Genomic DNA, 25013 nt, shown 5'->3' with positions numbered 1-25013 from the left:
GGAGTGTTGTCGAGGGCCAAAAACATGAGGCGGTTGGTTAGACAACATAGACTAAATAAACATAACATTTTGGGGTATCATATGATCAGCGCTAAGGCTGCTGATAGACTTGCAAGCAAAAATGAGAGTTTCAATAGTGGCTAGATGGGACAGGAAGGAAGCAACTGATAGTCTCTACATGGCTTGGCATGACAGATGGTGAGATTCAGACAAATGAAGGTACAGCTACAGGCTGATACGCGATGTCAGAAACTGGGTGGAGCGAAAGCATGGTAACAGGCTACGAATTTACCCAGTTTCTGTCTGGATATGGATGTTTCCTGGAATATTTATAGAGGATGGGCAGAAACATTACAGCTCACTGTCATGATTGCGGTGGGCCAGATACAGCAGAGCATTATGTTATTTGTTCTTTTGCTCTAGATGGTGCAACTTAAGAGTAGTGCTTGAGGAGCAGGGTGTGGAGGGAGCCAACAATATAATCACGGTGATGTTCAGCAACAGCGACAAATGGGAATGTGTATCGACTATAATTGTAACAATGATATGAGGGAAGCCAATGAGGGGAGGCAACAACAGGCTGAGGAGATGCGGATGATAGAGACCTGGCGTTCGATGACGCGTGATCAAGGGGGACCAGCTTCTGGAGGTGGGTGGCGGGGGCTCCTGGAGTCGTTGCTCATCAATTGCCCCCTGGGGATGCCTCCCAGTCATCTAAATTTGGACATTAGAGTGCCCAGGTGATCATGCAAGGACTGTGTACATACCATATGGTTTAGAGTCGACCCCTGCATGGTAAGGGGGGAGGTTTTTTGATAGCTTTCAGAGCTTTTTCCTCTCACTACAGATAAAAAAAAAACAAAAAACATTATAACTAAAAAATATATAAACAACTGTTAATGAATCAAACTTAAAAGCTTGTTTTTTAGCATTATTCCTCCAACTTACTGAAGCATTATTTTAGTGTGTTTGGTAAAATGAAGCAACTTCTTTTTTTTGTTTACTTGCATTAAGAAATCATTTATATACAACAAAAAAATTCTGATATAATACTGCAATAATCTTCTAAATATGTTTTGAATTTTAATAATAAAGTGGCAATTGGATAGTCATTAACTGGTTGTAATTCATGTAAGTGAATACTTTTTCAAAGTTGTTAATTCTGTTAGTTTTATTTACAATTTTAAGGTAGAATCTAAGTTACTATTTAAATGTAAAATAGCTTTACAGCTAAGAATATGAACTGTAAAGTATTTATATTTTTAATGTAAAAGAACCTTTCCAAAAGCTAAGAATTATTGGAGATGATAAGCATCTAATTATTATCAAAAAATAGAGAGAAAGCAATTGCTGCATTGCTACAGTATTCAAAATGGAGAGGTTAAGAAATACAAAAAGAGAAAAGTTATACTTCTTTAATAGTCAAAATCATTTTAAAAAATTTTTTATTAATCACAGTTTAAAATTAAACTAAATCGGATGATTTTAACAAATTCACAGTATAGTATTACATTTTATGAGAATAGGAAGGCCCAGCTTTACCCAGAAGAGAGCTCAGCAGATAGTCTTCTTTTTTCAGAGAGAAAGGAGTTTTGTTTTTCTTTTTTTCACAGGTACAGAAGTTTGTTATGCCACTGGTAATTAATAAAGAAGCAATTGTCCTGCTGGCTACAATTAGGTGGCAGCATGACTCCACAGATAGAATCATAATGTCAATTTATTATTTAATTTAATCATACATTTAAACAGCACCCGAGAATAAAGTTGTGCTTTGTTGATAAATGATAATGAAAAAGCCAGTTTACAGAATAGTTCTTATGCAAGAAGAGAAGTACATTTTATGTGAAGTGCAATGTTAATCTGAAATGACAATTCAAAACAGGTGATTAAAACAAGAATAAAAAAAAAACATTAAGTGGACAATAGAAAAATTAATTTCTTCCTAGATCAATAATATTGGTAATGCAATGTACTACCATGAATCACTTCTTCAACAACCTGCATCTTAACATAAGCAAGATTGTTACATTATTGATTGGTTTAAAAAAAAAGTTAAATTTCCTTTTACCGTGTTTTAAAGTGGTATGAACTAATTAAATTATATAAAAGATTAATGTTTTGGGCTTCTAATAAAAAAAACCTGGAGCACCAGATTACAGACATCCCTGTCTTGTTGGTTTGAATCCAACTGACAATGCAATCGTCAGCTACGAAAAAAGCTAACAACACAATTGTAGGACTTTTCGGTCACATGACTTTTTTATGTACAGCTTACACACACATATACACACAACTTAATTTAACATATTTATCATTTTATTTAAATATAATAATTTTTGTTTACTTAATTCAATTATTTGTAACTAAAGCACATGTGCTTACCGTATTTCATTCACACAAGTGGTAGTACTAGAGGCCACTTCAAATATTATTCATTTATTTCATTCTACTACTAACCTGTAACGTCACAACATAGCATTTGACTACAGCAGCTGTACTTCAGTGCTACACTAATGCTCCTTGTGGTGAGAGGGGGTACTACTGATGCACTATACCCAATTAGCCACTAGTTTATTTAAAAATTTTTTTGGGGTGGGGGTGCAATTTTGCAAAAATTATGTTTTTAATTGTTAACAAATGTGCCTAAGAAAAATAAGTGCTTAATTAGGTGAAATTGAGATACTGAGGGTGACCTTGCTGTACAGCCTCACCCCCTTGACCTTTTAAGTTGAGAATTTAGTGGCACAATGCCCCATATATAAAAGTTCGGTTCAGTAGTTTTAGAGATATAAGGTGATTTAGAAGGTGACATTAAACATACACACATACATACGAGTATGTGGAAAATTTCCATCCAGTTTTTGGGTTCCTTAGGCATCAAGATCTGGTGAAAACTGCATATGCCCAAATTGGATGTATTACAATATTTTCCCTTCTAAAGCTATAGCTCTGCTAAATGCTAGACAGGACAGTAAAAATGTAGCTCTTTTCTTAAAATAGAAAAGAAAAAAAAGCTACAGCTTAAACCACACAAGAAAGAAAAAAATAGTTTCTTGATCAATTAAGGAATAAAAGTAAAGAAAAAAAAAATATAACAATTTTTATTTCAGTAACATTGTCACCCACAATATTTTGTATTAGTCTGAATTAATGCTGCAATGCTGTATGATGCATATGAATCATTGAGAATGCAATGAAACATTACACAGCATTAATCTAACAGATTAGAAAAGACTTTTCATACCTTTTCGATATGAAAAGTCTTGTGAAACCTCAATATAACTTGCTGTCCAAAGTTTAACTGACAGGACAACTACTTACCAGTGACTGACTTCCATTTATGGCCTTTACCACAATAGTGTTTTTAAACCATCATACTTAATTTTCAACTGCCACCCATGTTTCATAAAGGTCAATGGAATACAAGCTCAACACAGAAACTGTTTTGCATATATAAGAATTGTTCAATAATTAAAGAGACAAATGGCAAAGGCAGAAAAACTATTAAACAGAATAAACTGAAACTTTCTAGGTTGAGTTGGCAGCCTTGACATAGAAAATATCAGCTGTTTGAAAAGAATTTCCATTATTAAAACCAGCTCCACTTGTCAGCTCCACTTGAAACATGCACTGAGGAAAACAACATGTTTTAATAAGGTTTTATTTCTGAAGGTGTAAAACTTGCAAAAATTCACTCCATGATTAGCTGAATTATTGCGAAATGTGTTTTGAGATGGTAGATTCAAAATCACAAAAGATGCTCAAATTCACATTTGTACAGAACCTAAAAAACAAGTTTTACTGGAAGGTAAAACTTCCTTTTTTGATTGTATAATAACTTCTGATAAAACTTGGATTCATCATTTATAGCTGGAATCCAAATGTCAGAATATGGAATGGAAACATCCAAGTTTCCTGCCAGGAAAAAATTCAAAAGCTGCATATCAGCCAGTAAAGTGATGCTAATGGCGTTTTGGGACTATGTAAACAATGCATTGGATAAAAAAAAAGTTACTAAATATAAAATAAACAATTCATCAAGAAGTAATATCCAAATTTAAAATAAAAATTTCTTAAAGAAAACAAAGATAATTATTTCTGTTTAGGAATCCATTCACATGAATGAAGTTATTATATAGAAGACAAATTAAAAATATATTAATTCTTTATTGTATCTCATGTGTGTATGCTGAAATGGATTACCATATACGTTTGTAGTATAATTTTAAAATTACAGAAAACGTACTGAAAATTCTGGGTCTAGTAGGGCATGTGGGTAATAAGTATGCATGGTCTCAGTTTAGTACTCTTAACTATTCACCTATCTGTAAGGTTTTGAACTATCTTCTACAATATACAAGGCAATTACTTCTAAGTTGATTAATATCTTACATTCAGTCTCTATGAATCATTTTTAAACATTCACAGTGTAGTATAATTATGACTCACAATCTATGTTCATTTTAAATAAAAAAGTATGAAAAAATCTAATTTAACTAATTCACACACCCTAACATTAAGAAAAAAATTTTTAACTTACAGGTAAAAATGTGTTAGCTTTATATGACTGCACAAGATAGGAAGTGTGAAGTACCCATCGGCCAGATGCAATACTACAAAGCAATTTTTCACTTCTAATCGGTTTTTCTGTTATAAGATGTGTAGTTTCTTCAGAATATCTATCATATTTTAATAAAACTGCACCCAATACTTCTATCATATTTATATAATCATTCTTTGCATTTTCCTGTGAAAAAATAAATTAAGCAAAATTATTACATACATGGAACTCCAGAGCCACATGGTGTATATTCTTACTAGAAAAGTAAAAATAAAGATGTTTAGTAAATTTGTAAATGACTTCTTACTTAACTAAGATAAAAAAAAAATAATGCACGTATTTCTGTGTAATTCTATCCACTCTTCAACTTCATTATAAGGTTTTGTAGTTTGGTAGTTCTTTAACTATATCCAGCCATTGCACTTGGGAGTTCTAATTCAAACAATTATAACAGCCAAATTTCCTTTATTATTCTATGTCTTCCATGGCCTTTATTATGCAGTTTTTTTCTTTGTCATATTACATGCAACAATTGTTTTAAAATGTTTATTTATTAATTTGTGTATGTTGATTATCTTAATGATAATGTAATGTTTTACATTCTACATACATATATTTTAACAAGGAATGAATTGAATGAAATAATATATATATGAAGGGCCTGACTGAAAGGCATATGAACAAATTCATAAATAAAGGAAGCAGTTCAAAATAAACAATGCCACCACTGTGTGGTAAGGAAATTCATTTTTCTCATTCAACTGGTAGGTTCTGAATTTGAAATTAGGTGAGGTTTACTTTTTTCTTAACACATTATAATTTTTTCAAACCAATCTCATGCACAAATTTATGAACAGAATCATCACAGAATAAATATAACATTGATGAATCTGAGAACATAATTTCATTTTACTCTATTTCTTTGTTGTCATTTTTTCTTATTTTTTAATGATAGTAACACTGTAGAGATGTGATAGATTAATACAAAAAAGTAATACGAAATAGGATGAAAATGCAGGTGTCAGTAATCAAATCGGTCAATCCATAACAAGTGATCTGAAGAAAATATTCATTATATTTATTGTTTCACAATATTTTATTTTTTATGTTATTTACATATACATTACCAGTCAAAAATTCTTATTTTAATATTACATACTGAAAATTCTAAGTCTAGAAGAGTATATGGGTAATTAATGTGCATGGTTCAATTCTAGTTAAGGTAAAGGTTGAATTACGAACTGATCATTTTAACCTATTTGGTGATTTATAAAATTATAATTGCTTCTACACAATATGTCTGAAAATTTTAAATAAATTAAATAAAAATACAGATTTAAAGATAAATGAATTTTATCACATCAGCCCTCTACAGGGAACCCTTTTCTAGTTATACACTCATTGCAGAGCCGGTGGAGCCCATCAAACGCTCTGGAGAAATCACTTTGTGGGATCGCCTTCAACTGCTTGGTGCAAGCCATTTGGATGGCCGGAAAGTCGTGGAAAAAGTTGAGTTTCAGGAACAAAAAATATTCTGCAGAACATTTCTATCCGAATATTTCCTATTCTGTGAATAGGGCAGGTGTGATAAGACGGTGATTTGATTTACAGTGTAATATCTCATTAAAACTGTTGACATGTGTGCCGAGGCATTGTCGTGCAAGAGTTACAACAGCACGGATCCTGATACTCGAGCTGGTTTTGACAAATGCGACGAATCAGGTGTTTCACTACTTTCAAATAGAATTTAGAATTCACAGTTTGACCAGTTGGGACAGTTTGATCAGTTGCGTGTACACTTTTGCAACGTTTTCATCGTGAACAGCTGTTCACAATGGCTCCTGCTTCATTCGTCGTCATCCAACGACTCTCTACTGTCTTTAAACCGCTTCCACCACGTGTATCTTGTAGTACGAGATGCAGCTTCATCACCAAATGCTTGCTGTATCATAGAATAAGTTTCAACAAGAGACTTTTGAAGTAGAACACAAAATTTTATCAGGTTTCTCTGTTTCATGTCACGGGTGTGTCTGCCTCTCCCTGGTAGACCAGACCGGAGTCCTTAATGAAACTAAATCAGGGGTATGAACTGAAGTTGAGTTCACTAAGGGAACTAAGAATAAATTTTGATGTTGCGAATAACATTTTTGGTGGTATGTTATTCAATTGCCTCGAATTTATGGGACATTTACGCACAAACCGGCTCTATTAAATGTAAAACTAGGCGTGGGGTTCGTGCTTCCGTGAACTCGGTTAGATAGTTCAGAGGACAATGTAGGACATTCAAGATGTCCGGATGAGGCCTGCAGCAAAGGCAAAAGGTGAGTTTATAAATCACCTATGTAAATGTCTACCGAGAAATTTACATCAGTGGCATCCCAACGAGGCCTGGCTTATTACTATAAGCCAGGCCTTATTACTATAAAAAGTTAGAGGGCGAAAGATGACTCCCATTAAAGCCCATTAGGGCTAGGAACAGTCGATGGGTGGGTGGGGGGGTGACCGCCGGAAGCATCACAAGGCGGGTGTCTTTTTCAGGGTTAGGATGTTCCATGTCATGAGCTTGCACCAAGGTCACATGAACATAACATACGTGGCTGAATATAACTCCAGACTGGAGTGAAGAAATTTTGTACACACACTCATCAGACATCATACTACATAGTTGTTCCTTGGTTGTCCGAGAAGTGGCGCTATTTGTATTGACAACAGAAATTTAGTTTGGGAACTTTTCAGACATACTGTGTATATTAAGTGCATCACACCAGAGTAAACAGTTTTATCAGAATTAAGTACTGAATACAGAGGAATATAAAATAAAAATTCTGTACCTGTACATTTGAAAGAACAAATTTTTTGTTTTTAGGAGAATTAGAATTATCATTAGATGATAAACCAAGCACTTTAGCTTTTTCTGCTTTTTCTACTGGCTCTTCCCATCCGATTTCATTCTTCTGAGAATCAAAAGCAGGATTTGATCCTAGAAAGAATTAGAAAGTAACAATAATTAACTTATATGACACAATTTTTGATATTTGTTTATAAACACAAATTAAAAGTAATTCATAATTTACAGAGTAACTGAAAAAAATATCAAATTCTCTTTAAAGTTAACAGTAGAGTGATTATTAAGCTAATACAGCAACAACTTTTCTGTTCAGTTTGTTACTTGATCTTAATATTATTTTTTAACACTGGTTTAATTACTTGACAAACTGCACGTCTTTCAATAACATTTTGAGTAGGATGAAAAAGATTTCTATTTTATTATATAAAATATTATATTAAAATAATATATATTTTAGCTTGAATGAGATAAATAATTCTAAGTATTGACATTTTTGTCAATACTTATTCAAAACTTCCAATGTTACAAATTATAAAAACTAAAAAAAAATTTAATTCACAAGAAATTATACATGAAAAGTTGGTTAATATTTCATGTTATTATCTGAACTGTAGTTCAGATAAAAACATGAAACTATTTAATCTGAACTACAGTTCAGATAAAAAAAAAACAAAGTAGTAATGTATGTGACCTACAGGTCCCATACAGTAGTACAGTAGTAATGTATGTGACCTGTAGGCACATGCATTACTACTTCATTAACACATAAAACCTCCAGGTAGAAATCAAGAGATCTTATTGCACTGCCTTAATGAGTGGGTAATTATGGAGGTGCAAACCTAAAGAATGGTCCCTGAAATGGATCAGGAAGGTGGTGCTAAATGAATAATGACTGATGGCAGCTAAATAATACAACCTGAGGTTTTCTTTGCATGTGCTACAATTTGAGTATAAGAATAAAATTGAAGTTGTAATTTCCAAGGAGATGTTTTTATAGAAACTGCAAAAAGAGTCTTTTATATTTTAATGGTAAAGTAGCTTCCTCATGATTCAATCTCTAAACAGAGAGACTACCAAAAAGAAAAGATCAGAAAGTAAAAAGAGGATTATAGGATTTATTATATATTTTTTTAATTGGAATGAAATTTACAATTATGATTAAACAATTTAATAGAGAGAAAAATTTAGATGTATCAGGAATTAAGGTAAAAAGATGAGTGGGAATTTTGATCAGAAAATTATAGAATTACTAATGTAATAAAGACATTGAAAATGCGTAGAAAGAATGATGAGTAAGAACATAGGACAAAAGGTATGCTATTACATATATGGTGAGAAAATTATTTTAGGCATGAGACAAACAAACGCTAAGCCAAATGTAATACTACCCAATAGGTATGACTAATTATTCAGCAAAAGAAATAGAAATAATATATTAAGAAGGAGACTTAATTAATTATCTAAGTGGTGATTGGAAACTTAAAACCTAATGAAAGATTATAATGCTGTAATAAGAGAAGGAAAGAAAAAGTAGATGGCATGTGACTGGTCAAAAAATGAAAAAGGATTAGGCATTAAGAATTCTGTAAAAAAAAAAAATAACTAGTAGTAGTTAATTGTAAACACCCTTTTTAAAAATCAAAATAAAGATACATTTGAGTGATAATGTTAATGAATATTAACATTAGATAGACTGCATAATTGTTTGAAATCAAATAATGGATTGTCATATGCATAAGGAAGCAATCATGGAAATATTGATTCTAGACATGATAAAATTTTAAGAAATTAAATAAAACAAAAAGAAAAGAAACATGATGAAGAAGAGAATAAGGAAATGCAATGTTCGAGTAAACCACAGAAATAAGTCAACTGAACTAGTACAAAAGCTGGTGTTATAGAAAAGGGATAATGACTTGAAAAACAAAAACAATGGTTTCTAAAAGCAACAAAAATGTGATTAGTTGAAGAAAAAATCCAATATAGAAAAGAAGACAGTTTCAAGAAAGGTATGATTTTACAGTTACACTTATTTATAGCTTTATGACATTTGATGTAACAATAAAAGTTGCTGGTATCACCACCTTGTAAAAATAAAAATTTAAATATTGCAGTTAAAAAAATAAATCAAATTTAAAAAGTGATAACCAACAGAAAATATAATTATATCACTCTTGATCTAAAATAAAAAATATCTCTAATGTCACTAGATTAAACAAACAAAATTTAAAAATCATTCTCATGCTAAACATTCATCAACAAAGTCAAATTTTATTTTAGTTAAAAAAGAATTAATAACCATACGAATTTTAAAATCTACAATGCATATAAAATAAATTAAGAACATTTCAGAAAGACTATAGATTGAAAATCACTGTGAATACATGGAAAGAGCACAGGAGAAATATTAGCTGATGATTGGTGATGAAAGAGAAAAAAAAAAATTAATAATTTTACTATTGATTTAAACAAGGTAGAATAGTACAGCTAAATGATATGCAGTCAGATTTTATAAGTTGCTTAGCTGAAATAATAAATAAATACAATGTGAGGGAAAACAAGCATTTGTCAAAGATTATTTAGGATTTAGGAAGATTCTAGGCAGGTATTTTTTAACTTTCAAGATCTTGGAAGGTCAATTAAAGGAAAATAAAGCTTTAACTAAATGACACTGCCAACTTTGTAGAAGATATTCAATTACATAATCTGAGCAAAACATTATAAATTTTAAAGAAAATAAGAATTAATGTAAACATTTATTTATAACTATTATAAAATCATTTAACTATCATTGAAGAATGCAACACAGAAAGACAGGCTTTGAATGCAAAAAGAGCATATAAAATTTTATCTTCTTTTATTGCTTCTTGTATGTATTTAAAAAAAAAGACAATTAATAGTACATGAAAAACCTAATAATTAAACTTAAAATAACAATCACAGAGGAGAGGCTATATTTAAGTGAATAATATTTAACTTACTTAAATCTGAACCAATAGGTGAAGACGTACTGTTTTCAGCTTTCCTTTGCTGTTCCCAGTCATTATTTACAATTCTTTGAGGAATTACACATTTTGGAGTGACAGTAGTAGGCATAGATAATTTTCTATTCAGTCTAGCAAGATTTCTGCAATAAAACAGATTAATGATTCTCCTGATATATCTGATGTATAATATAAAATATTCTAAATGTAATAAAGCATTTTCTTTCATGATACTGTATTCTTTTTCTTCTTAAATTTTAAATAAAATCAAATGATACAGTCATTACTAATCACTTAACAACAGAGGCAATGAAATGGGATCCAGCATTGTTCTATTTCAATGACTATGAAGCTCTTAATTAGATATGATTTTGGACACTGATGTTTATCCATTAATTTACTTTCACAGAATCATTACCACTCACAAACGGTGTTGTGGATCAATCACAATGTAAGCTGTGTAAGATTTACAAGAAACAGAATCAAAATCAACTTTCATCTTCCGATTGTGTTATTTAGCTATTTGCTTCAGTAAAACCCAAATTTTTTCTGCTGAGGCAAACACTAGGCAGAGCCACCTCTAAGCTCAGTAGTGGAAACACGTTTTGCCTGGCTCAGTGATGTGGAAGCAAAGGTAGATGCAATGGTTATGTTCTGGTACTTCCCTGTAGTGCAGGATGGGAAACACCTTTTCGGTGGGCTTGGTATTGATTAGTTAGGCTGGAGCCAGATGACCTGAAGCAGCTGGTCCTCCAAGTTGGAGGTTGGGCAACATTCCTGCAAAACCTTCATTGTTATAAAAACACAAGGTGAGCTACGGAACATAGGATTCCTGCCTTGTGATGATCCCGGTTGTACCACCATCCTGTCTGTTCCTAGCACTGATGGGCTTTACTGGAGGTCATCTTTCAGACATCCTAAAGCTGATAACACAGTCAACAGTTTGGCCTCTGTCAAGATTCCATCGATGCAAATGCCTCGGCAGACATTTCCATCAGTTTATTTACACAATGCACTGATTGATTTTTATTGCCTTCATATGGCTTCTTCCAATCATGACTACCTCAATAGCTTACAGCCCTCAACTAACAAATTAATTGATTCGCGGAAGTGTGATCCCCTGTCTTTCTTTTACACCGAAGCTTTCATGTAAAAATATTCCCATATTTAACTTCCATTACATTATGCACTGAAATCATTAGATTGAATCTTTTAAACTCCAAAAATATTATTCTCATATCAATAAAACAAGTATTGATCACAACAATGACATTTTGTCCTACAATACAATATTCAAAATTCTCTTGACTTACTTAAAAATCAAGAAAAAAATTCACAAATTTAATAAGCTTCTATTGAAAACATAGCCTATCTCTCTCTGCTCCGGACTGCTTTTGGGAGCGAGGTCAATACCTAAACTCTCTCACACCGCAGCTTCATCACAGAGTTCTTCACATATTCATTCTTGTTCTATCAGCGATTATATCAGCTAACTGGGGTTCAATGCCAAAACGCCTGTCTTAGCAAAGTAAGCATACAGGTGGACTCCTAGCCACCTGGGTTGCTATTCTAATTATACATCCATAACAGCATCAAATCCCCTCAGCCATCCTCTGCAGGGCTAAGAAACCATAATTGATCCTTGCAAGCTCTCTTAACTACTTTGCTATGTTCAGCTTTGTACCTGGAGCAGACATATAAGTTATGGTACATATCATCAATTAAGATATTTTGAAGAAACGAGATAAAACCCTGAGCAACAATTATCAGGACACAGCTCTATTAAGTACTACCTACAAACTCACCGGACTGGTCTAGTGGTTAGCTCGTCATCACAAATTAGTTGATTTTGAAGCTGGGAGTTCTAAGGTTCAAATCCTAGTCAAGGCAGTTACTTTTATACAGATTTCAATATTAGGTCATGGATACCAGTGTTCTTTGGTGGTTGGGCTTCAATTAACCACACATCTCAGGAATGGCTGACCTGAGACTGTAACAGACTACACTTCATTTACGTTCATCCTCTGAATGAAGCCCTTTCCTCTTTAAGAACCACCTTACGGTGGTTCTGGAGAGGAAGGAGGTTCTGGTGGAGGAGAAAAAAAATTACTTACACATAAGGTGGAGGCTAAAGAGAAAAAACATTACAAATGCAGATGACATTATGGTAATGGGAACATTTAAAGAGAAAATAGAGCAGTTAGTGGAAAACTTTGAAACAAATGCAAACTCTGAATATTGGACTAGAAGTGAATAAAGACAAAACTGTACATAATGGTGGTCAGAAAGGGAGGAGCCACTTAAGGAACAGACAGTATATGGTGAAAATGATAGGAAAATTAAAGCTACTTATCTGGGAACCATTATCAGAAAATGGAATGAAATTAGTAAGGAAATCATGGAAAGGTTACAGGAAACAGGTGCTACAACACTCTGTGGGCTTTTAAAGAGGAAAGATGTGTCAAGAAAATTGAACTTAAAAAATGTAGAACAGAATCCTTTTGGTAGTCCCATATGACAGTGAATGCTTGCTAATTAAGGGCGTAGAGAAAAAACTGACATTTGAGAATAGAATTTTGCATAAAATTTTCAGACCAATGAACACTATCACTATCCCAGGATTACAGTGATTGCAAGAGAAAGAAAATTACAAAGGGCAGGACATGTGGCCAGGACAGGACAGGAAAGGAAAAATTTATTAGGAGGGTGTTAGATTATAACTGTGGCAATAGAAGGAAATGAGGGAGGCCTTGATGTAAGTTGCAAGTGGTTTGTGTATGATTCTTGGGGAGGACTCGAGGGAAAAAGCACAAAAGGTGGAGGAGGCTCACTGCAGAAGCCATGGACTCTTGAAATCTGATACGATCCATCTAAATAAGTGTAAGCCAAAATTGTTACCTAACACATAATATATTTTATGCAGATTATTTTGAGTTGTTTTAATTTATCTTTATAAACAAGGAAGTTATTAAAGTTTAAAATTATTATTAATATATTTTTTTTTTCTGCTAAGATCATCATAATTTTGTACTGAGTACAATTATCTACCTTTCTCAGCCTTGTCAGTACAGTGAGTTTTGAAAATGGAGTATATCTGAAACACATCAACATATAATTTAATTATGATGAAACTACGAAAGGTAGTGTACTCAGTACAATAATTATCAGTTTTGATAAATCTAAAAAAAATTAAAAATTGGCTGTTGTGCCTAACCAAAATGGTCACTAAAACAACCATTTTCAACTCTATTATGGTTAACTTAGTAATAAAAAAAAAGTACATTGTTAAAAAAAAAAAATGTATCACCTTTAAGTGATTTGAAATGGATTCAACTAAAATTATAAAGCTTAAATTGCAATACAGGGAAAACAATCAAAATTTTTTTTAATAAATAATTAACTAATTTCAACAGGTTTACTGCAAATAAATAATTCAGAAATGAAAAAAAATATTATTATTCAATTTTTATATCATGTGGCACATGATATATGAATGAATCGCATGAAAGAAAATTCAAGCTTTTTCTTTTATGAGGTAATCTACAGCATTCCAACCTGATCATCAGTACCATCCAAAATGGAATTTTTTAAATATTTTATACTTCTAGATAATAATACATAAAATATTACATACTCAGCAGGTGATGAGTGTACAGGAGGTATGCTATCTGGTAAAGCCATTGCACCAAGTTCATTATTTGCGTTTTCCACAGTTTTTAATGGGGCTTCAGTTGGCTATACAAACAAAAAATTAGGATATAAAATAAAGTAATTCTGACTGATTCTTAAAATTAGTTAACTAAAATAAAGTAATGTTAAGAGCATAAGCGCAGAATATATATATATATATATATATATATATATATAGCTTTTTAAATTTAAATTTATTAAAACTCTTTTGGTGAAGGTTCTCTATTGTAACAGTGTATTCAGTTATACCCTTTCCCCTCTCTAAAACATTGTTCAAGGAAGAAGATACTTCTTTGGTTCAAGTTATATCTACTTCTCTTTAGATAGACTTTTTTATCTTATTGAACACTAAATAAGTTGAAATTGTATTAGCTTGCGGTGGGCAATGTTAGTTGAAATTCTCAGTTGTTTACACTGTTTTTCAGGTAACTTTATGGTTTGAGATTCTCTAAACAATATGGTATAATTCTTTGTCAGCAGTTATTTTAATTTTATAAACATACAAAGATATACTTGATTTCCAGTTTCTTGTAGGTATTTGTTAAATTGCTATATTTCACTATCATTTTTCTTTTTTTATTATTATTTTTTTAACATTATATACTAAGTCCTCATCAGTCAGTAATTCTATTAATTAAAATTTTATGATATTTGAAATTAGTCACTTACATATTTAACAGTATTTTCTAGTTTACGTATTTGTAGTATTTTCTAGTTTAATTTATTCAAAACCTTTATTTTTCTTCATATATAATAAATTAAAAATGTCAGTCAGTTTTACAAAATATTCTATAATTTTTAATCTACAGAGATTGCTCGCTAACTGAACTAGCAACACATTAATATGCACAAGTCCCTGAATAATCCAACATTAGGTAATCTGAACTCAAAATGAGAAAATGCAAAAAAATTAATTTTACATTTTGGTACTTTCCAAATTTATAAGCCGTAAGGTTTGCCGGGTATTTATCACATCCCTCTTCACATTGATTTTTTGAATACGTTTTTGAGTATTGATGACTCATGTATATCTGAAGTTTATTTATAGCATGGAACAGTAACAAATTACTCCCTCCCAAGAATCTATTACATATTCCATACTGTAGCAAATAAAAATGTTTATATTGTTCCAATCTGACTTCAGTTTCTGATGTGTTGTATTTTTTTTATCTTCTGTTAATCAGTTTGATGTGTATTTTTTGTGTAGTTTGATGTGTTTTTTGTATGAATTGAGTCTTTTGTTTTAATAAAATTTAAGATTTTTATTGTACAGTACGTTCTGAAATTGTGCAACTTACTTCATTTTAATTAAAATAAATTAGACAAACAGAAGTACATAAATAACCTTTACACTGTACTTTTTAATTAAATTTTAAAATGACTTCACAAAGAAAGTACTTAACTTTATCCCTTTCGGGTAAGTCTAGTATTCTTGAACGTCTTGAAAAAGGTAAATCATCAACTAAACTGGCAGTTGAATTAAACGTTGGTAAAACACTATTGGAGATATAAAAAAATTCTGTCATACTTGTCATCAACTGAATTTGGGCCTAGCAAACGACGAACATTGAAATTTTGTGACTTGACTGGAGTAGATGAGGGCATGTACTTATGTTTTTTACATGAAGGATCACATCACACTCCAATCTCTGGAAAAATAATCAACATTTTTTCAAACCAAACTTTTCTCAGACAAGGAATTTAAAGCCAGTGGTGGCTGGTTGGAAGGATTTTAAAAAGGATATGCTGTCTATCGATTACAGGAGAAAAACTTTCTTCTGATCCTAGTGTTGAGCGATTTCAAAATAACTTCTAAAAAAAATTGAAAAACTAAAAGTGATGGAAGAAAAAATTTACAACAAAGATGAAACTGGTTAGCTGTGGTAAGTCCTGCATCATAAAACACTCCACTCATAGAGCTGAAGCTTCTGCTGCAGGTTGAAATATATCAAGAGTGTATTCAATTTATGCCTTGCGCTAACATTTCTGGTAACCGTAAATAACAGCTTTTAGTAATAGGTAAAGCTAAAAATCTAACGACGTTTAACAATTTCTTATTGCCAATCAAATATCGAAATCAGGTAAATACTTGGATGCATGCTAAAATGATTTGTTATGTTAAAAATGCACAGCGTGTTTGTTCTGTCTATAAAAATTACTTGAAATCCTAGATTTGGAAGAAAACGTTCTGTTGTTAATTGATAATTGTCTAGAGCATCCGGACATAGAACAGTTGACTAATGAAGATGCAAAAATAAATTAAAATTTATTTTTGTCACCAAACTGCACAGCCATTTTACAATCGACAGACCATACAGAAAAGACCTTTTTCAAGTGATTTCTCAAAATGATGACATAGTAGATTAAAAAAAAAAAATTTATCTGAAAACTGTTGTGATTTCTCTTGCTGCTCCTTGGGATTACAAGGCTTTAATTTGAGCATCATGGAAAAAAGTTTACCTTCTATGATTAAAGATAATGAAAATGTAGGCACTAGTCTAAGTAAACGAATAGAAAGCATGGTAGAAGTGACTAGAACTGTTAAACTTGAACCAGAAATAACAAGATATTAATGAACTGGATTAATGTAGTTGCGAAAGAATGTTTCCAACTTAAATCCATCAATGAAATTATTGAAGCAGTATAACAAGAGTTAGATGAAAATGATATGATGAAACTGAAGTAGGAGAGAACATAGAGCACGAAGAAGCAGTAAGATATTTTAACACTTGTATTCAGTGGACAACAGAGAGCAACATTCCACTGCATAAACTACTTTTACTAGCTCAAGTACGAAAAGACGAAGTAGGAAAATCACTAACTTCAATAAAACAGACAACGATCACAGACATTTTAAAGAAATAATTACAAAATTCATTTTCAGAATGTACATATCAATACAGTAATAAAAGTGTAGTTTGCCTCAATAACCTATCCTGTACCTTTTAGTTGAATCTTCAATAATCCAAATTCTTTGTAATCTGAACAGCCACAAATCTATATTAATCGGAATATCCAGGTGCTTCTGTATATATGAACATTCTAAGCCACAAATTGAGGCTACATCTTACTTCACTACTTTTGAGGAACTGTAACATTTCTTGATAAAAATAAATTTTTGACATTTACTCTTGTAAAATTTCACTATACTATAGTATAGTTTACTACAGTGTAAAACTGCTATGAACAGATTCAGCCAAAATATTTTGCTTGTGCAGGACAGCTTAAGATCTTGTTACTTCCTTTTATTTCTGCTTATGGACAGTTTAAAGTGCACAATAACATTTTCACAATTATTCTGACTATATTATCATAAAACTGTATAAATATGACAAGAAAATAACTTCCAATGAATGACTGTCTAATAATTCTGTGCAAAAAAACTTCTAAAACTAAAATCACTATTTTCCTGTGCCCCCAAGGAACAAATAGGAGTTTGATCTCTACTCAACATATTAGAAAAATTGCCTCATCAGTTCTTGGTTCACCAAGGGCAAGCACCAAAATTTTGATTTCAATGATTTTCTTGTGGGTATCCAAGAATGATCTCCAGATATGGATTAAGGTGGAGGGAGAGGCAGCCGAAAAGTTTAAGGTGGCAATCTCCAAAAGAGTGGGAGGAGTAGAAGTATCTCTCGGAGGCAGATATGGTAGGGTGTCACATTTACTTTTCAAGGATGTGGATGAGATCACTATGAACTTAATGATCAAGAAGGCCATACAGACAACTAGGAACCAGTGGCCCTGAGGTCATTTCAACTAGGCCAGCCTTTGGAGCCAACCAGGTGGCGATAGTGACTGTCCCTGCAAAGAATGCTGTAGCATATTGAAGGAAGGAAGAGTTCACATAGGCTGGGTTTTCTGTAAAGAATCCCTTAGGTCTACAAAGGAAAGTGTTACAGATGTTGGGTGACCGAACACAGGGCAGCCAACTGCAAGGGACCCGACCAGTCTAAACTCTGCTTTAACTGTGGTGGCAAGGGACACCACAGGGAGGAGTGTACTGCAGGGTACTCCATCCAATCCGCAGTCCACTTTGTGGACTGCAGATTGGATGGCCACAACCACAAAAGCAGAAAGTGTGGTAAGGTCACTAGGCAATGAGAGTTATACAAATTAATCTCAATAGAAGCAGGGGCGCACACAATTTGTTGTGGGTGACTGGTAGGAAAAGAGAGGCTGACCTGGTAGTCATTAGCAAGCCAAATTATGGTGTTATTGAGAACTCAAGATGGGTCAAGGATGAATGCCATGACTTCGCCATATTCTTTATGGGTAGCAGCCAGGCTACCTCAAAAATTGGCCAGGGCCACAGATTTGCATGGGTTGATGCCACTTGAATCAGAATGGTAAGTTGCTACATGTCTCCAAATATGGATTTTGATGATTATGAAGGAAGAATAGATGAATTGAGTGTCATGGTCACCGGCAGTAGATATCCATGTATAGTACCCAGGGACTTTAATGCTCAATGTGTTGAATGGGGCTGCCATATTATGGACCCCAGAGGTCCTACTCTGGCCGAGGTCTTAGCAGCTTCTGATTTAATACGTGTCAATGAGGTAGGGATAGCCACTTTCATCAGAAATTATTCAAGCAACTCTATTTTACTTTTTTTCATCAACAATTGTTGTGCAGGATACAGAGGTGGAGGATGCTCGAGGATGAAACACTTAGTGACCAGCTCTACAAAGAGTTTGAGGTAGTGGGGATCAATGGGAAAGGTGCAGTGCCCCCTACGGCTTGGAGGCTCGGTGATAGAGATATGTAAGACTTCTAAATGATATTAGCAGGAAAGCATTCTGAGAGATCTGTCACTGCAGAAGATCTAGCAGAAGTTCTGTCAGAGGCACTCGGAAAAGTGTGAGAGGCAAGTGGACAATCCAGCAAGCGAGGAGTATATTGCCAATAGAAAGGGAGATTGCCAATCTTATGCATGAGTGTAGAAGGGCCAGAAGGGTCCTCCAAAGGAAAAGAATGGCGAGCATCAGTACCTCAGAGGTTAGATGCTGGCTCTCTACATGTAGACACGATATGAGATTGGTGATCATAAGACCCAAAAAAGCAAGATGGAACTCTGAACTCTGCAAGGAGGTGAATGAGGATTCAAGGGAGAACGGGTATAAGATTGTGATAGGCAGATTTGGATGATCTTTGTCTGTTCTCACTGAGGAACTCTTAAACAAAGTTATCAAGATTCCCTAAAGATGAACAACAATCTAGGAAAGTATTAGTGGCAAAGATACTTTTTTTCAACATTGCAGAACCGAATGAAGCCAGCAGGAAGCTGAGAACCAGAAAAAGCCTGGGGCCAAATGGGATGCTTCCAATATGGGCAGTGAAGGCTCTTATAGAGATTAACCCCGTAACAGTGTTACAAGGAGTCAATCAAGTAGCCAGCAGCAGGATTATCACAGCTGAGTGGAAGAGTGCCAGGTTAGACTTGATAAAGAAACCTGGCAAAAATGATATGGACCCTGTGGGTTATAGACCTTTGTGTTTATTAAATTTTGTTAGTAAGCTTTTTGAGGCACTCCTCATTAGACAAATAGAGTAAGGAATAGTGGTGGGACCTCTTGGACCACCAATTTGGTTTCCGGAAGAGGAGATCTACAGCTGATGGCCTGAAGAGAATCAACCTTATGGTAGAAGCTGTGTTTAGTGGCTCCAGATATACCAGGATGATACCATTATTGGTCTTCCTGGACGTAAAAAACACGTTTAATTGAATCATATCAGCAATATTAAAGGAATTAGAGAAGAGGAAGAATTCCCCTTACTTAAAGAGGTTGATACAGAGCTACCTGTCAGAGCGCAAGATAGCTTCGTCGGCGGATGTAATAAGATTTCTAAAGGTGCAAGGGGTGCCTCGGGGGCCATATTAGGGCCGCTGTTATGGAACTCATCTATGATGGTGTCCTTGACCTTGATTGATCAGACAGAGTGGAGGCGGTTGGATACACTGACGACATTGTACTAGTTGCTGTGGACAAGGATGCTTAGGACTGGTCAATAAGGTGATCAGAGCCACTATATGGCAAAGGGCCGGCTGGAGGAGAAGGGACATTAGCAATGGAGAAAACCATAGTGTTGGTCTAGGCTGGAAAGAGGTGTCTCCCGCCCATCCGTGTTGTTGTAGGCAACGTGTTGATGGAACCAGTAAGACAAGCTAAGCACTTCGGTGTCTGGTTAGACTACAGAAAATCATTTACCAGACACATGGAGAAGCTGGTCATGTTGTCAACAGGGCTGACAACATGACCAGATTGCTGATCAGACTCATCATCAGCATAGGGGATCCTACTTCCTCGAAAATAGGCTTCTTGCCACGATGATGTCGTCTATTGTTTGATATGCAGCACTGGTATGGGAGCCTTAAAGTATGAGGTGCAAGAGGATGATTAATAGTTTTTAGAAAATTTGTCCTCAAAACTATGTCTGTCTACAGAACAGTGTCCTCTGAAGTGGCCTGCATCATCTTGGGTATGCCGCCTGTAGATCTCAGGGTCTCTGAACATGTGGGCAAAGGAAATGGTGTTTCAAAAGAGGATGTTCAGGACAAATTAATACTAAGGTGGCACAAGAAATGGGAGGGAACAACTTCGGAGAGGTGGACCTTCTGCATCCTTCCAAACATCAGAAGTTGGGTCTATTGGGAGCACAGAGAAATAAATTTTTGGTTAATCCAGCTCTTGACAGGCCATGTGTTCAGCAGTTATCTGTTTTGAATGAAGAGGAGAAACGTACTGAAGTGTTCTTACTATGAGTGTGACAACACAGTAGACACATCTTCTTTGAATATGGAAGGTTGGCAGAGAGGGGAGAGAGAGATAGAGAGTGAGAGAGAGATACAATGCAGTAGTTGGGAAGCTGAGACCTAGTAACTTAGCAGATAAAATGCTGTTCAGCGAGGTATACTGGAAAAGTATTGCCACTTTAGCAGAGAGAATCCTGAGAGCTAAGATGACTGATTAACAACAGTAGTAATCTTCATATGGGAGGATGGTGAGGGGGACAGCCTGGGCAAAAAGGTAGTTGGAAGCTCTTTGGTATTGTTGCTGCTGTTGAAATATCCAGGACTCCCCAACCCATATAGAGAAGGCCTGCAGACGATGCAGCAGCCTGTGAGTTATGCCACACAGTAGGTATCTGGGCTGCTGAAAAAGAGGGAGGTTTTTAATGGTCCCTATAATATGTGGTAAACCCTACACACCCAGTAGTGTGGTCTGCTGGGAATATGGTTGCAGATGTTCACGCCTCCTACCTGAAAAAAAGGTTAGGTTAGATATAAAGAAAGTCTCCAGAAATATAGTGGAACTTTCTATATTCAGGGCCTGCAGGTAGTTATGTTCCTTGAAGTAATGAGGGTACCTGTTGCTTGTTACACCCAAGCACTGCAAGGCTAAAATTATTTATAAATTTTTAACTTCCTGAAATGTTTTAATAAATACAATTATTTCATGAGGAATGAACTACTTCATCGAATGAGATATTTTCTACAGAGGATCAGGTAAAACAATCTAGTTATTTTGGATACTACAAACACTGAAAGTCTGGGAGTGAATGTTTTTGGAAGTAAAAACATTCACACACATTCTAACAGTAATATAAAATAAAAACTAGTAGCGTGAAACAGTTTAGCATTAAAGTTATCATATAAATAAGTAAATAAATTTAACTATTGGAATCAAGCCACTTTATAAAATAAAAATTCAAAGTGCTTTTGGTATACATACTTTGTTTTGTTCCTGCTTATCGCCTTCCTCAAAACTACTTTCAGGAGTATTACCAAACTTTCGTAATGCTTTTCGCATTATTTCAGATAATGGCTATAAAATAAAACAATATATATTAAATAAATCAATGTGTTATACATCTCAACATACAAAAAAAATAGATTCTATATATGTGTAGTGAAACACATAATAACCTTAAGTCACACATTTTTACCAGATAAGCTTGATATTTTATGTGGGAATATCAAGAGTAATGTTTGTAACTTATGAAAATGACAAGTTTTACTGTAATGTATAGTTTTCAGATGAAATATGAAGTTATCATTCTGCTATGGAAGTAAGAAATTATTTACAAACATTAAAAAGTCATAAACTGTGCAGCCCACCATACTACTCATAATATCCACTTACACCATGTATACTAAGCTATTGTTTTGAACACTTAATCAACTTAATGTTACAATAACCTGAAATCAGGTGTTGGTCATAACAGAACAGATCTATTTTATTTACTTTCCAATAAACAAGCCTGAAATAAAACAATGATATTGTAAGATAAAAAACGCAACATCAATTAATATTAATGGGCAAATTTTAAAATGTAAAAAAAACAAGCCTGGATAAGACACTCTAATCTAGAATCTTCTGAATAGAAAGGTGGAAAAACTATAATTCTGACCAAAATGTTGGCAGTATTATTTTTTATTAAAAAAATTACATGCATAAGATCACCAACTTTATGTATATGAGGCTATTATCTCAAAGACTGGTTTGATCTATTTAATGTTACCATTCATTGTCACAAAAAACTTAAGACAGTATCTGAGAGATTTATTAGCTGTGAGATGTGGTCCGTTCCTTTTCTTCTTAGTTAGTATATATTAATAACTAATAATTGATAATTACTAAAATAAAATTACCGTTAAATTGTTGCAATTCATGCGTCTTCTTTATCTACAATTAAAAAGTAATAATAAAAGTTATATAATTTGAAAACAGACTATTTTGTGATTTCTACCACCTAACACTGCTGTTACAATTATTACATCAAAGCAATTATAAAGCATTATACAAGGTATACTACCTGTGGTGGACTTTTGGAGGTTTGTTTAGGACAATTTTAGAAAATGATAAAAAGTTATCAATTACTTAATATTGAAAAATTACACAATAGCAGACTGTGTAGTTAACAGATATAATTCAGTTGAAGAGAAAAAATTATCCATTACAAACATCTGTTGGAAAAATTATAGAAGAGTAATGTTCAACTGATAGGATAATGGAATTATGCAAACAGCTGATTCAATGATAATGGACTACGATACAAGATTAAGAGAGATTTCAGCTATTTATCAACTCAATATTATAAAATTTCAATTATTTGAACATTACAGATTCATTCTCTACAATAATAGATTATCCTTTTTTTCGCAAAGCTGTTTTAATTCATTATACTAAATGTAAAATTTTGTTTCATAAAAAGTTAAAAAAAATAAGGCTTCAGTTTACAAATGGATAATGTCAATCTAAAAAAAATATATTACAGAATACACATGTGTCAGTGAAGAGCTACATAAAGCATCCTAATCTAAATTTCGTATAAAGAGAAAGGGTTTTTTTTTGTTCGGAATAAACAAAAAAACTACCTATCAATCACAACCAAATTTTTACCCATGTTTCTTGCCATAACTGAGAAGGTTTACAGATATATTTCATCTCGAAAAAAACATTAAAAACAGCAATAAATAAAACATATTACAAAGATAATGGTTCACTGCCTCCATATGTAATATGTTGACTCTCCACCAGGTGGCGGATATGTTGTGCACAGGCAACAACTATTTATATAGTATATTGGCTCTCTACAAGATGGTAGACATGTCGCACTAAATTTAGTCTACTTAATCACAAGAACATAAATAAGTGGCTGATAATTGTTAATTATTGAATATCACATAATTTTAATTTGTTTCTTTGATATACGTAAAGTAGTTAGGTTAATGCAGTTGTATTTGATTTCTCAGGTAATATATTGGTTCTGTGATAGGTGATAAATAACTGATTATTCAAATTTATTAAACTAATAAATAAGTAAATAAAAATATAAATATAAATTAAAATAATCTACGTTTACAAATTAAAATAATATGTAAATTAATTGACAATGGACTGTTTCTAGCAGAAGAGTCATGGAAGGACCGTTTACAATGGCTCTCTAGGTTAAATACAGAATCCTTTTTTTTACTGCTAAATATTAACTAATAATCCCTTCATTTTACTAATAAAATTAATAAATAAAAATAATCTATAGTTAGAAATTAAATTAAATAATCTGTAAATTAATTGACAATGGACTACTTCTAGAGGGAGAGTGTAAAATAAAGCTTTGCTTTTAGCGAGGAGGGAGCCATGTGCAGCCGCCTGGCACACCATTGGTCTGCTCTATGCAAACAGTAGCTAAAATGAAAATGTGAACACCTACAACAAACAAACAAACCCACACACCATCATTTTTTATAGAGAATGATTTTGGCAGCATTTGTTCAGCAATAAATATTTGACTATTCAAATTTATTTATATATTTATCTATCTATTTTGGCGATATATGTTGAGTTCTTTTTCTAAAATCATACCGAAACAGAAGAAACATAATATTGGTAGAAAATCTACAGATGCGAGGCAAATGTCTACTTTGACTTTACTTGAGACTACGGAAGAGCATGACTATTTTACGATGCTAAACAATATAGAAAAGCCACTTTAAAGTTCAGATTTACTTTTGAATATGATCTTCATTTGAATTATATTAATAATAAAGATTTACAAATTGGTGCAATGATTAACATATGCAATCATGTTTTACAAAAAACTGATAAGATGAAGCACCTGGCATGTGTTGTTCTGTTGGGAGAGTTTCATTTCCTATACTTAATGACCTACCACAACCTAAATTTAAAATTCAAGGCCAAGTTTACCATTGCATTGGAAGTTTATTGCCAGAACCTGGTGTTGATCACCAGGTATTACGTGTGATCCCTGGGATGTTGGTATCGTGGGTCAGGCAGTACCTGACTCCCCGGCCCGGGTTAAATTTGTGGGAGGCGGCTTACTGGGAGAACCCAGGCAGGATCATTGATCCGGGGCATGCCCAACCATCGCTCAGCCCGCACCTTGTGACATATTGACTGACAAC

At 33.4% G+C, this 25013-nt stretch overlaps 1 protein-coding gene across 3 annotated transcripts in view; it reads right to left on the bottom strand.

Annotated features, from left to right (window-relative positions):
- The window catches only part of mus101 (mutagen-sensitive 101), a 100130-nt gene that overhangs the window by 15702 nt on the left and 59415 nt on the right, over positions 1-25013 (bottom strand). For 2 of the 3 annotated variants that reach the window (XM_075360209.1, XM_075360210.1), the window contains exons 18-22: positions 21820-21912; positions 14028-14128; positions 10391-10536; positions 7393-7541; positions 4541-4747 (exon numbers count right to left, since the gene is read on the bottom strand). In XM_075360209.1, the coding sequence (XP_075216324.1) occupies positions 4541-4747; positions 7393-7541; positions 10391-10536; positions 14028-14128; positions 21820-21912 (696 nt within the window). Of the gene's footprint in view, positions 1-1745; positions 1861-4540; positions 4748-7392; positions 7542-10390; positions 10537-14027; positions 14129-21819; positions 21913-25013 lie in introns of those variants that run through there. The other variant, XM_075360211.1, reaches the window with a different exon arrangement.

This window comes from Lycorma delicatula, chromosome 3, assembly GCF_047948215.1.
Source record: "Lycorma delicatula isolate Av1 chromosome 3, ASM4794821v1, whole genome shotgun sequence".
Taxonomy (NCBI): domain Eukaryota; kingdom Metazoa; phylum Arthropoda; class Insecta; order Hemiptera; family Fulgoridae; genus Lycorma; species Lycorma delicatula.
The sequence above is the reverse complement of the archived record's forward strand: the minus strand, read 5'-3'. Positions and strand labels throughout refer to the sequence as shown.